The 15,542-nt window shown below is 41.1% G+C and overlaps 1 protein-coding gene across 1 annotated transcript; it reads left to right on the top strand.

The window, feature by feature from the left end:
* Positions 1-1,088: 1,088 nt before the first annotated feature.
* LOC308572105 (vomeronasal type-2 receptor 26-like) lies at positions 1,089-13,502 on the top strand. The gene is made up of 7 exons (XM_081167991.1): positions 1,089-1,153; positions 5,986-6,087; positions 7,633-7,924; positions 9,118-9,181; positions 10,355-10,582; positions 11,302-11,428; positions 12,530-13,502. The coding sequence occupies exons 4-7, from the start codon at positions 9,134-9,136 to the stop codon at positions 13,429-13,431; spliced, it is 1,305 nt and encodes a 434-aa protein (XP_081024117.1). The 5' UTR covers positions 1,089-1,153; positions 5,986-6,087; positions 7,633-7,924; positions 9,118-9,133; the 3' UTR covers positions 13,432-13,502.
* Positions 13,503-15,542: the final 2,040 nt, after the last annotated feature.

Genomic DNA, 15,542 nt, shown 5'->3' with positions numbered 1-15,542 from the left:
AAATGTTACATCATTATACTAAGGCCTGAACTGAACAACAGAGAGTAACTGATTAGAAGAAAAGTTAGTGAATCTCTCTCTATGTTTTTGGTCTGTTTTATGTGAACATTAATTGTTTTAGGAGAAAATATGTTTTTAATTCATTTATTACAAATATTTGTTTAAAATTAACTACAGATGGTACATTTCTCTATCAACTCCCCTCATGCCCTCTCATTACCTCACATCCAAACTAACTGACACCCATCCAGGTTGCCATAGTGGATTCTGGGCATTTAAATGAGCTATTCTGTACAGGGCTTCAGCATGTTGTGTTATGGGTAGCAGCCATAAAAAAGTCAAAGTTTTCTTCACCGAAACATACCTTCCCCGTCCACATGAGTAAATGTCACAGTTCCAGGACATATTCCCAACATTAAGAAGAGCTAGAGGCAGAACTGCCTTGAAGTGGCATTAGGATGGCCACAGTCTAGAGAAAGTCTTAATGGACACGTAGAGAAGCCTGGGGAGACATATTGGGCCCTCTCAGGTTCCACATCTCTGATCTAGCCTGAGGAATTCAAAAGCAGAGGGCAAACTATTAAACTACCTTAGGCTTTAAAGGTCAGCACCAACACTTGGAATTGTTGGGTTCCCAGAATTATTATTGGATGTGGTGTGCATTTTTTTTAACATGGCTACAGGTAAAGGCAAATGTACGTTGGGCCCTAAGGGCAAAGGAAAGGCACCTGCACCCTTAAGGAAGCATGCACAGTCAAACCCCACCTCCTCTGAAGTTGAAGAGCTAGACAGGAGGACTATATTGGTGTTCCTTTATAGAAATCAGCCCCTGCTGCAATTGCGACTCCCAAGTCATCATTATCAGTGCATGGCACGATACAAACTGGAAGTTGTGTTGAAGGTCTTGTCTCGGGCATGAACTTTGAGGCTCTGCAAGACCTTGGATATCACATCCTAGCCCTTCCAGGCCTCAGAAACACCACTGCAGTGTGTTGCTGTGACATGACATCATGACGTCACAACATTATGGTGTCACATTACATCGCGGGTGCCATTGGGCACCCATAACCTGGCGCCCAAGTTGCCTCCCCCCCCCCCCCCGATGAAGGTATGAGTTTCACAGGAAGCACCAGCTACGGACATCACACGGGAGGTGGGCATGGCTGCTGATTTTCCTATGGCTCCAGCCTTTGGAGTAGCATTTTATATACTGTAGTTAATGGCTCCTTTGCTGTGTCATTTCATTCATTTTTCATTCATTTATTTATTTACGGCTATTAGCCCATAAAATATGTACAAACATAAAAAAGCACAAAGGCTTAAAAACCGAAATATCTGGCAACAGAAGGTGAACACTGCGATGCAAGGGTGGGTCATTGGGCAGAGCCAAATAATAGGATGTGGCCCGGAGAGCTCCAAGGGACGGTTCACAGAAAAAGGAAAACTGAAGACGAGATCCGACATGCACTCTCATCATAACTGTCCGATTAGATTTTGATGTTGTTGTTGTTTTTGGTGGTTTTTGCGTGTGAGATAACCGCATTCAGGAATCTCGCCACCTGCAGAGTAACAGAAGGATCTGTATCCTGCAAAAGCAGTGCGGCGTGTGACTCAACAGGCCTGCCAACCAAGCGCAGTAAAGCAGGGCCCAGGAATTTAGTCCTGGCTATGCTATGTAGGGGACAGTTGAACATTATATGTGGAAGAGATTCAACAGTTTTCCCATCACACACGCATAGCGGAGACACCAAACCCTTGGAAAATCTGTGGCTCAGCAGGTTCGATGGAAGGACATTGAACCTTGCACGAATAAATGCAAGTCGGTGAGGTACTGATGAAAGAGATGACATGTATGATGGAAGGTCAAGTGGTGGGGTTATTCCGTGATACCTAGGGGAGCAGACACCCCCACCTCTGGCAAGGTTGTGTTGATTTTCAATGTCTGCTAATCTTTGCTCAATGAGGCTTTTAGCTGAGCGTAAGTTCATCTTTAAGGAGTCCGCTGGGGAGATTCCGATGCTCAGAAGTTTGGCATGGATTTTTCCTACCCACGGATTAACAAATTCGTCCCGCCAGAGGCACTGAAAAAGGTAATGGTCGGGAAGCCTATGCCAGCTGGACAGCCAATAGCCAAAGACTCGCTTCCAGATGACAGTCTCCAATGTTGCAATCCTTAACTCCAGGCGTATGGCTGCGTTGCTCACACACATGGGGAGTTTCAGGAGGCGACGGAGAAACTGATTCTGCAATGTCTCCAGCGATGTTAAATTGGACCCAGGGGCCCAGAGCGGGGCAGCATAGCAGAGGGTGGAAACCACTTTTGCGTAGTATACCTTCAATGCAGAGGGGATGTGGGAGGCTCCGTCAGCCGCAAAAAATTGGAGTAGAGCATAAAGTATTGTTTTCCCTTTGTTTAGTAAATACTGTATCTGTGGCTTCCAGCTTAGGTTGTAGTGAAAAAAGACTCCCAGGTATTTAAATTTGAAAACCTGTTCTAATTGGACTCCATCTAACTTCCAGCTGTAAGTTTTCCGAGACCTGGTAAAGACCAGGACTTTAGATTTCCCATGATTAATTGTCAGATGGTTGAGTTTGCAATAAGCCGCAAAAATCTTTAGAGCTCTGCATAAACCGACTCTAGAGTAGGAAAGGATCGCTGCATCATCGGCGTATAGGAGCAAAGGGCAGCGGAAATCGGCTAGGCGGGGGGCATGAATGTTGGCTTGAGACTCATTCAGAAAGAGCTTCATATCGCTAATAAACAGGTTGAAGAGGAGTGGGGCCAAAATGCAGCCTTGGCGCACACCTCTATTTATTGGGACCTCGTTGGATAGGTTTCCCGCAGGTGTGAGTCTCACTCTAGCCGACGACCCGTGGTGTAATTGGGTTATAAGCCATAACAGTCTTCTATCTATGCCCCATCTCTCTAGTTTCTTCCATAGACAGTTTCTTGGGATACTGTCGAAGGCGGCCTTTAGGTCTATGAAAGCGACACATAGGCGCCCCCGCCTCGGGGCAGAATATTTTCTGGCAAGATGATACATAATTACCATATGGTCAGAGGTCGAGTAATTGTTCCTAAAGCCCGCTTGCTCATGGCCAATCAGATTTGAGTCGTTTGCCCAATGAGACAGCTTAGACAGCAAAAATTTTGCATAGATTTTCCCGATGATAGACAAAAGGCTGATGTTCCGATAGTTCTCCGGGTCAGCAGGGGGACCCTTTTTATGGACTGGCACGATCACGGCCTCCTTCCATGACCTAGGGATAAGCCCCGTAGAATTAATTGCGTCAAAGACTTTGGCCAGAATTTCAGCCCACCACCTCGGTTGCGCAACAATAGCCTCAGCAGGGACTAGATCCGGCCCGGGGGCTTTGCCCGTTTTCAGATCTAATATCAAGTCCATTATCAGGTCTGGGTCGGTAGAGGGCCACAGAGGTAGATGGTCGGCTTGGAATTCCGTGGATGAGTTGGATTCCTCTGCCAAGGAAAAATATTTACTCAAGAATTTTTCCCATGTGGGCGCAGGGATAGTCGTCAGTGGGTACTTCCTTCCTCTTATGTTTATCAGAGCCCAAAATTCCTGGGGTCTGCAGGATTTAGAGGCCGCTATCAAGGTTCGCCAACGCTTTTGATGCCACTCGCGTTTGGCCAGCTTTAAAGTCTGTTTGTATGCTCTTTTGGCTTGTAAATAGGAGGATGGTAGAGCTTGGGCATTAGAGTTTTTGTATTCATTATAGATGGAACGAAGAAGGGATCTTGCTTGTTTGCAAGAGGTGTTAAACCAAGGGGCCTTTGCTCTATGCCATTGCTCTGCAAACCGCAAAGATGCCCGGCTGTAATCTTCCATCGTTAGCAGCCGTTTCGTCCTTTTGAAATGGAAATCCTCAAACAGCTCCATTAAGCAACAACTTGAAAGGACTCTTGACTATTCTAACCGTGTTCTCTTTGTGAGTATGCAAAAGCTAGTTATAATGAACAATGTTATTGTTTTCATGTTTGTAAGACTTTTAAGAGGTGCCTGTGGTTTTCCCACATGTTTTTGGTTATTCTTTTAAAATAAACTTTTATAGTAGAACCTGTTGGTATTTGTGCTTTTTCCGGGGGAATAGCTAAATCCAAGCCTTCTGCTTAGTCACGCTTTACCAAGTGAACTTCTGCCTGCAAGCCTGTGGATGCAGCTTGTAAGGAGGGGGGATTGTCAGGTTAATTGGACACATTCTTCTCCCTGGATTGTGTCTCTGGGTTCCCCTGAACTAAAGGGAGTGGTGGCAGCCTTACCGGTGTGATTTCAGTCTGTGTTTGGAAAAAGTAACTTCCCTCGCCAACCTACTCCAGAAACCTGAATTGGCTGGAGAGCAGAGTCAGGTCATGGAGGGGTAGTGTGGGCGAGTGGAACGTTACTACATGTAGTAACGTTCCACTCGCCCACACTACCCCTCCATGACCTGACTCTGCTCTCCAGCCAATTCAGGTTTCTGGAGTAGGTTGGCGAGGGAAGTTACTGTGTCTCTCTGTTGCTGTGTCTCTCTGTTGTTAGAATGTTTTTCAAAGTTAGTCCATGATCTGATGGTTGCTGTTTTTGCTACTGCATTGTTTATGAAAGCTTGTGGTTGGTGGTGGGTCAGCCAGGGTATTAGAGTGTTCCCCTAATTTGTCCTGTGTTTCTCATATTGATATGCGGTTGTCATTTTTGCCCTAGTAAATCATACATTTTCCTGATCTTCTTCTTCTTCTTCTTCTTCTTCTTCTTCTTCTTCTTCTTCTTCTTCTTCTTCTTCTTCTCCTTCTCCTCCTCCTCCTCCTCCTCCTCCTCCTCCTCCTCCTCCTCCTCCTCCTCCTTCTTCTTCTTAGCTTGGAGACATCCATTAAGAATAAAACACTGAAATTTAAATCCCAAAAGGTTTGAGACAGAAATGCACAATATTTTGATATGCTGATTTAATTCATCATAGAATTCTCCTCTGAAACTGTAAATTGATCAACTCCATTTGCAGTATGGTGACAAAATTCTACCAGCACAGACTTGCCTTCGCATTTGCTGTGAAAGAGATCAATGACAACCACACGATCTTGCTGAATATCACTCTGGGGTTCAACATCAATGATGTATTGTGGCTATGATTATGATTAATCATTACCATAAATAATAACACCAGCAACAGCTAGATATCCCTCCCATGCTCCACTTCATATTCTGCTTACGCAAAACATGACCTTGAACTCTAATAATGTCTCATGAAACTCTGATTGGGGAACAGAGCCATGGGAATGTGTGAGAGAGTATAAAGTAGACATGATACACTGTTAAGATTTAGATAAGGTGTTCTGTGCTCTTTTATTTCTGGTCCCACTAACCAATGGCATATAGCTTATTTAAGGTTAGCAAGAAGAGAATTCATTAGTCAGGCTGAAAATGAAAGCCCACCCCTCCAATATACCAATACCTTCTGCCAGTGCTTTTTTTCTATAAAAAAAATTATGTTTAGGGTACTCTCATTTTGACTCAAAAAAACCACAATTTTATAGTCCAAACCGGGGAAAATAAATACAGTAAATGGACAAAAGGCCACCATCGGGGGGTAGCAATGGAACTGATGATTCACCATGCTAGAAAAATAATAAAAAAAAATAGTTTCTTCTCCTGTTAGGTTCACAAAATGTATAGGGCTATGCGTACCACTGCATCCCCCCATTTAAAAAAAGCAGTGCCTTCTGCTGTTTCTTGCAAATGAATCAGGCCATCCATTTTTAAACTATAGCTTGATCTTATTGAGAAGTGCTGAGTCCCATTTCCTTGCAGAGAACTGGAGTTGAGAAGTGGTCTAAATCTCAAAATTCAGAACTTCTGCCACTTTTTTCTTTTATCTAAGCAGCAGGATTGGGAGTAAAAAAGCAAAAGTGTTACTCAAACTCTAAAATCTGAATAAGCAAATAATATTCCTATTCTGCAATTACTCAAATCACTGCAATTTCTTCACCAGGTCAAATCCCCAGATGGCTTCCTGAAGGGAAGAAAACAATCAACAAGCAAGCCTGAAAGTACTTAAAAATAAGCTCATATGTTATAGAGAGCTAGTGTAGAGGTGAGAGTCAGAAAGGGCTCTATCAGTTCAATTTAGGATAATATAATTTCTGTTACTTCTCAAGGAATGTATTTGCAACCTTTCAAATAAATGTATACCATTAGCTAGGCAGCCAGGATGGTGTTGCTATGGGTGTTGCTGAATCTAATAACTCCTGTTGCTAATACCTCTAATTCTATCAGCTGCCCTAGGAATAATCCTTTTCCTGTTCCACACGAGCGGTACCAGCCAGGTGAACTCATCATTGGGGGAGTTGTTTCTCAGAGCTACTACATTTTCTATGAAGTTTTCTTTAAGGAACACCCATCAGAGAACCTGTTTGATGTTTCATAGTAAGACTTTTTCATTGCCCCTTTCAATTGCCTTTCCCTTTTTCTCATATTTTACAGACATGAATCCTAAAGAGAGGGATAATTTTATCACTGGCATTTTCAATCTGCAATTGGAGCTACATTTTGCCTGAAAAAAATGTTATTTCAATTCAAAAAAATTTAAAGCCTACCAGCTCTCAAAAAATGATTTGAATAAAAAGGTGTCTTTACAATTGCTCTGCAGTATACTTATTGTGAGGAGTGGGGAAGAGAAGGGTGAAAATGTAAATAAGTAGATAAGGTTATGTTACAGATGAATTCAAAGCATAAAACCATACACCATCCTTCAATATCCCCAAAGCTTCCTTGAAGTTTGAAAGAGTATTAGATTTTACTACCACATATTGAAGGTCTTTTAAAGTTTCAGTGTGTGCTGAGTTGAAATGATTGCTTAGGTAAATTGTATTGCCGCTGACATTCATGAATATATTTGCCTTTCCATTAAATATTTCTTTCGTGGCTCCTGATCTGAAAAACCTCCATGGGAGGAGTTACATCATGGTGAAAGTTATCCTATATGGATGGATATGGAAATTGGTTGAATTGTGTTGAGGCAGACAGGGATTACGACAGTTCAGGTTAGATAGCACAGGGAAACCTGAGATTGTCAGAATGGGGCATTAGCCCAAAGAGGCTGACATTGGGCTAGAAAACCTAAAGAATTAGGAGACTAATTTTGCCATCAGCTGTGTCTTCCAGTGTAAAGGTAAGTCCATTGCCTCCTGAATCCCCTTTCCATCTGATGCACCACAGGATCAATGACTGGCCTTAGCTACAGTAGCCTGCACACCTGTGGTTCTAATGTGCAAACAACCTTCCTGCCCAAACCACAGCTGTATACTGAGAAACAAAGCTATCTGAATTCAATGGGACTTTCATGTAAGTCTGTCTAACATTGCAGCTTTCAGTTAAATGAAGTTGTCGCCTACTTAAGGAGAAACAAATGAGTTTTATTTTTTTCTTGATCAATTGTGACGGAAATGTCAAGCAATAGAATAACAGCAGGTGTGTGAAAGTGTCATGCAAAACAGTAATGCCCCGATCATTGGACAGTATGGAATTTATTAGCATAGATGTGCTAATTACAAATGCAATCTTTTCATTTCAGTTTGAAACAGAAGATGTCCAATATTGTAGTATGTTCATATCTGTAACTAATTTACTTTATTTGCAGTATGGTGCCAAAATTTTATCAGCACGTCCTAACATTGGCTTTTGCTGTCAAAGAAGTCAATGAGAATCCCAACATCTTGTCCAATATCACACTTGGCTTCCACATCTATGACAGCTATTATGATGCAAGGATGACCTACCACACAACTCTAGATCTCCTCTTCAAAATGAGGACATTTGTCCCCAACTACAAATGTGACACCCAGAAAACCCTCATATCCACCATTGGCGGACTTGGCCATGATACCACCTTCCATATGGCAGACACATTAGGTCTCTACAAGATTCCACAGGTAAGAGGTATGAAGGGGTGAATGAGAATTTTTTCTTCCTGCCTCTATGGGTTGCTTCCATGTTTGTTTTACACAGGGCGGACCTATTGGGAAGTATTCTAGCCAGTAGTTTTACTCAGAACAGACTAGCTTAGTCATGATCCTATGCATCTAGCTTAGTCATGATCCTTAATTTAAAATTTAGGTCTATACAAGCCTGCATCTTTATCCCATATTCCTTGTAGATTGCTTTTTCTGTTTTATATCTAGGGATGTGAGATTGAACTGCTCACAGCTCAAATCAAAATGTGCAATCAGAAAAAAGAAAGCTTAGAATTTGTGGAATAAAAAGCCAAATGGCACAGAGAGAATGTTTTCCATAGGATTTGAGATTATATTCACATTTTCTTTCAGTTTGCATATGGTTCATATCCCTCAGCAGAGAGTGATACAAGACAGGTTCCTTCTTTTTACCGTATGGTGCCCAATGAAGCCCACCAGTTTCTTGGGATTATTCGCTTGCTTAAGCATTTTGGATGGACATGGATCGGACTCTTTGCTCTGAATGACAACAGTGGAGAACATTTCTTGCAGAACCTCGAACCATTGCTTTCTGAAAATGGAATTTGCTCAGCCTTCACACAAAAAATCCCAAAACAAGTCCACTATGATAATGTGGATGAAATGCATGAAATAGCCTTGAATATCTATGCACAAATCAGAAATAATAAAGTCACTACATTTATTGTTTATGGAGAATCTCTGGCAATTATAGCACTGAGAATTATTATATTTCTGCCAGATCCTACAAATAAGAAAAACACATCATTTAAAAAGGTATGGATCTTTACAGCACAGACTGATTTCATAACTATGGGTTTTAGTAAGGTTTGGAATGTTCTGCTCTTCCAGGGTTCCCTTTCCTTCACAATCCACTCACAAAATCTTCCAGCATTCAAGGAATTTCTTCAGAACATAAAGCCTTCCCAGAGCCAGGGAGATGGTTTCATCAAAGTCTTTTGGGAGCAAGCATTTGACTGTGTATTTCCAAATCTTGGTGTGCCAATGGAGTTCAGTGGCATGTGTTCTGGAGAGGAGAGGTTGCAGAGTCTTCCAAGGTCTCTGTTTGAAATGAGCATGACTGGTCACAGCTACAGCATCTATAATGGTGTCTATGCTGTGGCTGATGCCTTGCATAACGTTTACTCACCCAGATCGAAGCAGAGAGCAATGGGGAAAAGTGAAAGATTAAAACTTCAGAATCTGGAGCCTTGGCAGGTATTGTTCTGAGAATGAAGAGAAAAAATATTATCATTATCTGCATGACTTTATATACCACTGGAACTGAAGACATTTCTACTTGGTTATCTAATAAAACTATTATTATTTAGAAGTCATCTGAAGGCATCCCTGTATCGGGAAGTTTTTAATGTTTGATTATATTTTAATATGTGTTGGAAGTCTCCCAGAGTGGATGGGGTGACCTTGCCAGATGGTTGGGGTATATATAATAAATGATGGTTATGATTATAAGATAGTATTCCAGAAAATTATCAAGAAATTTAATTCAGACCCAGAAACTGCTGCTAAAACTACAATAGCTAAGAATATCTGAATGGTTGGAGAAAATTTGGTCCATAGTAACTATGATTACACCAACTTATAAAAGAATACATATAAACCAGCCTAACAGCTCTATGGAAAAAAACATAATTTTTTGTTATATTTTGGAAGAAGAAGTTCAGTTATAATGTCCAAGCTTATGCTGCTTTCAACCTGTAGTAATAGTATTTATTTAGGCTGCCCTTAATTTCTTTTATTTGTTGTTAAAATAAAAAAAAATAAGGTCTTTATCAAATTAGGAATCAGAAGTTCTGTTTAAATGGTATTGCAAATTGTATTCACTGAAAAATAATAATGTTTGCATCTTAAATTTTGTACTTTTCTCCAAATAATATTTTTCTTAGAGTTCTTCACAATACAATAATATAACAGCTACAAAAACTACAGTAAAACAGGAAGAATACTGAGTCCTTTCCTAGAGGCAATTCACAGCTCTCACCTGAGATCCCTCCTATTTCCTCCCTTCCCCTCAGCCAATGCTTCCCTGACTTCCCACCTAGGGCGCGCCATGACCACTCCTATAAATTGTTAATCCCTAGGCCTTAACAAGGGCCCCATATATAGGACCTCACAAGAAAAAAAGAAGAGAAGAGGGAAAGGAGAAAATAAAGGGAATATTAGTGATGAATAAAAAGGGCTTCCAGTGCATAATAAAGTCTATCTGTTGTGTCAAAATCACAAATATTTTGCACATATTCTTTGTTAACTGAAGCTATGTTACTATACCTAAATAAGCTTCATGAAGAAATGTTTCTGTAAACCATGGCATATTATTCAAAATCTCATTTATGCCGATTCCCATTCAACTCCATTTTCTCTTTCTATTAGCTACACCCTGTTCTTCAGGACATTTCATTTAACAACTCAGCTGGAGAAACCGTGTCCTTTACTGATCAAAGAGAAGTGGGAGGGGGATTTGACATCATGAACATAGTCACGTTCCCGAACAGGTCCTTCCTTCGATTGAAGATTGGATGGGTTGATTCTGATGCAGCTGATGGAAAAGAATTCAGCATTGATGAGGACATGATTATATGGCACAATGATTTTAATCAGGTCTGGAATCTAGGCAGGGGTGCCAACTTGAAAAAAATATATGGGGGGGGGGAGGTAAGCCCTGCACCGATTAATCAGTTGCAAGACGTGGCTCATGTACACATTTGGAATGACAATGCCCATCACCTCTGGGAGAGGGTTGGCCCCTCAATTATTTTACTGAGGGTGTATGTGAAGGGACCTTGGCCCCTAGAAGTTGGCTCCTATGACTGTAGAATTTACTTGTAGGCCTCACATTCTCCTACTGATGAGCATACTGATATACTCCTCCACTGAATTCTTGTTTAAGCTACTTGTACAATGGCCCCTTAAGCCTGTGGGGCAGAGTATGGATGACGTTTCAGGTTAACTTGTTTCATTCACTTTGAGTTTGTGGCCTCAAAGGCAGTGTGAATTTAAAAAAGGCTTACCAAATACTGACAGGTTTAGGAGAGTGATAGAAGTTTTGAGTATCTGCCACATATGCTATTTCCACTATAAAGTTTCTGATTTCTGAAAGTTAGTTAACAAAATGATCCTAGATTTATCTGTATTTTGTATTTTGCCTCTTTAATTCCAGTGTCTTAACAAAAATGGGCTGATGGTTGGACCTTGTATGAAGCAGCAGTCCTATGCCAATGTTTCTGGGATGAGAGATCCCCTTTTTATTTGAACTGCAGAAGCTGAAATATTCTTTCAAATATTTATCCCTTCTGAAATGATTTCCTGTTTATTAATAGGTAATGCCCATTTCTGTTTGCAATGACTACTGTCATGAGGGCTATCAGAAGAAAAGTAAGGAAGGACAGAAATTTTGCTGCTATGATTGTACTCCATGTCCAGAAGGGAAGATTTCAAACCAGAATGGTATGTGACAGTTTTCATTGTACAAGATTAACAAATCTCTGTTGAAAACCACACTATCCTGCTTGGAGTGGTGTGAATATTTTATTGCTACTTTCCAGTAACACGTCATCAATACGTTCAAAAATAAAAGAGCCTGGTGAAATCCCAAGTTGGTGGATTTGAAATTAATCCCCCCATCCCCAAAAATGATTTCACTGTGCACATAATTTAAGTGAACCCAGTGCTTATTTTCCCAGTGTGCCTTCCCCCTAAACATTTTGTGTATCTAAGTTTGGCCTCAGTGAGGAGCAATATTTCAATATGAGTAGGAAAAGAAGAATACCCCAAACATTTTTTTAGAAAAAAAAGCACTGAGTGAACCTATCAAGTAGTAAAATGGTACAGAAGTTGTAGATTTGCAAATAATGTGTGTAGTCAGAATGAAACATGCTAGACATCATCCAGGGTAGAATTAGGCCAGAACTTTATTCATTATGCTTCAGGGAAGAGGAAATGTCATGGCACTAATTCCAACCAGCATTTGCTATTTGAATGGCATTCCACTTAATGGTGTAGCTGCTTTTGACATCCTTCAGAGTTGAACAAGGTTGGAGCTTTGTATTTGGCAAGACAGGCATTCAGGTTCCCAGTAGGAAACTGTATATGTGTGTGGGGGGGGGGGAGAGAGATAGGCAACACTGGGCCTCATCTGACCTCGTTGCATGCCTTGCTCTTATCAATTTATAGACCCTTTACAGTCCACCCTATTGCCTAACAATGGCTACTGGCACGTACTGAAGGAAAGGCAAAAACATCCTCACCTAGAGACAATTAAATATGGGAGCAAAATATGTTTTGGTTTCTTTTGGTCTCAGTTAACTGTCCTCCCAAAAAACCAAGGTTCCACTCCCTATGCCATCTTGGTGAAACAGCATGGCTACTTACAAAGATGTAAAAAACAAAACAAAACTGTTTCAGATTCAGCAGGAATGTAGTGAGTAATTCAAATATACAACCTGCTCTCTGACAATAAAGAAGGTTCCAAGTAGATCAACAGAATCAATAACGGCAACATAGTAGACAAAAATCACTGATGGAGTTTGACTTTCTTCTGTTTGTCAGATACGGCTGACTGCTTCAGATGCCCAGAAGATCAGTATGCAAACAAGAAGAAAAATGGATGCATCCCTAAAACTATCAACTTTCTTTCATATGAAGAACCTTTAGGGATCATTTTGGCCTTACTTTCTCTTTCTTTTTTCCTGATCACAATTTTGGTGCTTGCAGCGTTTATTCAACACAAAGACACTCCAATTGTCAAAGCCAACAACAGGGATCTCACCTACGCTCTCCTCATCGCCCTCCAATTCTGCTTTCTTTCATCTCTTCTATTCATTGGACACCCTGGCAAAATGACCTGCCTTTTTCGCCAAACAACTTTCGGCATTGTCTTCTCTGTGGCTGTTTCCTGTGTGTTGGCCAAAACTATCACGGTAGTTGCAGCTTTCATGGCCACCAAGCCTGGGTCCAGTATGAGGAAGTGGGTAGGGAAAAAACTGTCCAACTTCGTTGTCCTTTCCTGCTCCCTCGTTCAAGCGATTATTTGTACTGGGTGGTTGATGACCTCTTCCCCATTTCCAGATCAAGACATGCACTCGGTAATGAAAGAAATCATTGTGCAATGTAACGAAGGTTCAGTGACCATGTTTTACTGCGTCTTGGGCTACATGGGCCTCCTGGCCATTGCTAGCTTCATTGTGGCAATTTCAGCTCGCAAATTACCTGACAGCTTTAATGAAGCCAAATTCATTACCTTCAGCATGTTGCTGTTTTGCAGTGTTTGGCTGTCTTTTGTCCCAACTTACCTAAGCACCAAAGGAAAATCCATGGTGGTGGTGGAGATCTTCTCTATCTTGTCCTCCAGTGCTGGATTGTTGGGCTGCATCTTTGCCCCTAAATGCTACATCATTGTTCTGAAGCCAGAGCTGAACAACAGGGAGCAACTGATAAGGAGAAGGGTGTAAATTAAGCCTTACTTCTTCTTTCTATTCTATTGTATTGTTATATATAAGGGAGTTTTCCGTAAAAGTGGTTACTTTGAGGTGATACTCTTTCGTAGGATCAATTTGGAATATTTAGGGTTTTCAAATTCAAGCAGATTAAAATCCGCTGTCTCCTTAGCTCAGGAGTGAGGAACAACTTGGTGGTGGGCCCTGTTTTGCCCAGCTTAGGTTTCAATTCTCAGGCCATTCCTGGCAAAGCACACCCACCTTACTCTCAGCTGACATCATGTGGGACTTCATAGGAACTATCAAAAGCAGAAGGTGAGTTTCCAGATTGTCTCTTCCCAGAAGATCCCCCGGGAGGGATGCTTCCAGCCTTCCTAGCCCCTCAATTTAAAAGTCTTATAAGAAGATTCTGCAGTAGAAGGACTTTGAGGAACATCATGAGAGAGATCTTTCTAAGAGCCTGTGAAACTCCTAGGTTATCTTGTTAAGTTGTCTGTTGTTCATGAAACCTTCTTGTATTTATTGGACTCAGATGCAGCTTTTTATTATGTTTTTATATTTGCCATCATATTGTTCTATTATCCTGTTCTGATACTATATTTGTGATGTTTGATTTTAACATGTGTCCATTTATCCTTTGTTTATGGGAATTTGCCCACCATTATAAAATCATAGCACTGTATGGTTGGAGGAGTCCCTCAGGGTCATCTGTTCCAGCCCTTTAAATGATTGAACCTCAATTAAGCATAATAATAATAATAATAATAATAATAATAATAATAATAATTTATTATTTATACCCTGCCCATCTGGCTGAGTTTCCCCAGCCACTCTGGGCAGCTCCCAATCAAGTGTTAAAAACAGTACAGCGTTACATGTTAAAAACTTCCCTGAATAGGGCTGCCTTAAGATGTCTTCTGAATGTCAGGTAGTTGTTTATCTCTTTGACAGCTGATGGGAGGGCGTTCCACAGGGTGGGCGCCACTACCGAGAAGGCCCTCTCTCTGGTTCCCTGTAGCCTCACTTCTCGCAATGAGGGAACCGCCAGAAGGCCCTCGGCGCTGGATCTCAGTGTCCAAGCTGAGTGATGGGGGTGGAGACGCTCCTTCAGGTATACATGACCAAGGCTGTTTAGGGCTTTAAAGGTCAGCACCAACACTTTGAATTGTGCTCGGAAACGTGCTGGGAGCCAATGCATCCATGACAGATGACTATTCGACCTCTGCTTAAAAACCTTCAATGAGGGAGAGTACACCACCTTCTGGGGAAGTCTATTCCACTGTTGAACAGCACTTATAATCAGAAAGTTGATCCTGATGTTTAGTTGGAATCTCTTTTCTAATAACTTGCATCCATTGGTTGGCTCTACCCTCTCAATGATGATAATGATGATGATGTTGATGATGATGATGGGTAATGGGAGCCCATGGTGCTCCAGGAGGGGGAGATAGTTTCCATTGAAAGTGATAATAAAATGGGTGCAGGGGAGGGGAGCTTGGTTTTTGCTAGAGAAACTGCTTCCACCTCACTTATCAAGCCACTTTGTAACTGTCTATTTAAAAGACTCATTGCCTTCTGAATCCCAGTGGCAGACAGGTTGGTTGTCCCATCCACCTATCAAACATTGTCCATCGAGGACTGGGAGAATGATCAATCTGGCCAAATGTGGGGAAATGTTGCTGACTCCTGCTTTAGGAAAAGAAACTTAATAATAAAAATGAACTTTTGAGGATAGAAAAGCAGTAGGGAAAGGCATTGAAAAGTGTGGAATGAATGGTAGCTTGATTTACTTTCAATTCACTTATAAAAATGTAGTTCTTATATGGGACTGATTTACCTTATATTACTTTGTTTTGTAATACTGAATTATATGTCTTTCAGTAAAGAAACATGTTAACTGAAATTAAGTATCTGAGTGTCTTCCTTGAACCTTAAATGCTTTGCTTGCTAATATCGAGCAGGAGTATATACTCTCCTCAATGTGGTGGCGCTTTCTGGTATAATCTAAGATGGTACTGTAATTGCTGAACTAAAACTTTGATACAACAAAGGCATCCTCAATATTTACATTATGTAGGGCAATATATGCCCCACAGATTTAAGAACAGGATAGAACAAATCATATG

The sequence above is a fragment of the Podarcis bocagei genome, assembly GCF_964188305.1.
Source record: "Podarcis bocagei genome assembly, chromosome: 13".
Classification (NCBI taxonomy): Eukaryota; Metazoa; Chordata; class Lepidosauria; order Squamata; family Lacertidae; genus Podarcis; species Podarcis bocagei.
This window is presented reverse-complemented; position numbering and strand designations above follow the sequence as displayed.

Excerpts from the sequence above, each read along its gene's own strand:
- LOC308572105 (XM_081167991.1), top strand. The coding sequence starts at position 9,134 with ATGGGGAAAAGTGAAAGATTAAAACTTCAGAATCTGGAGCCTTGGCAG. Across the intron at positions 9,182-10,354 it reads AGAATCTGGAGCCTTGGCAG|CTACACCCTGTTCTTCAGGA; the intron begins GTATTGTTCTGA and ends TCTTTCTATTAG. Across the intron at positions 11,429-12,529 it reads GAAGATTTCAAACCAGAATG|ATACGGCTGACTGCTTCAGA; the intron begins GTATGTGACAGT and ends TCTGTTTGTCAG.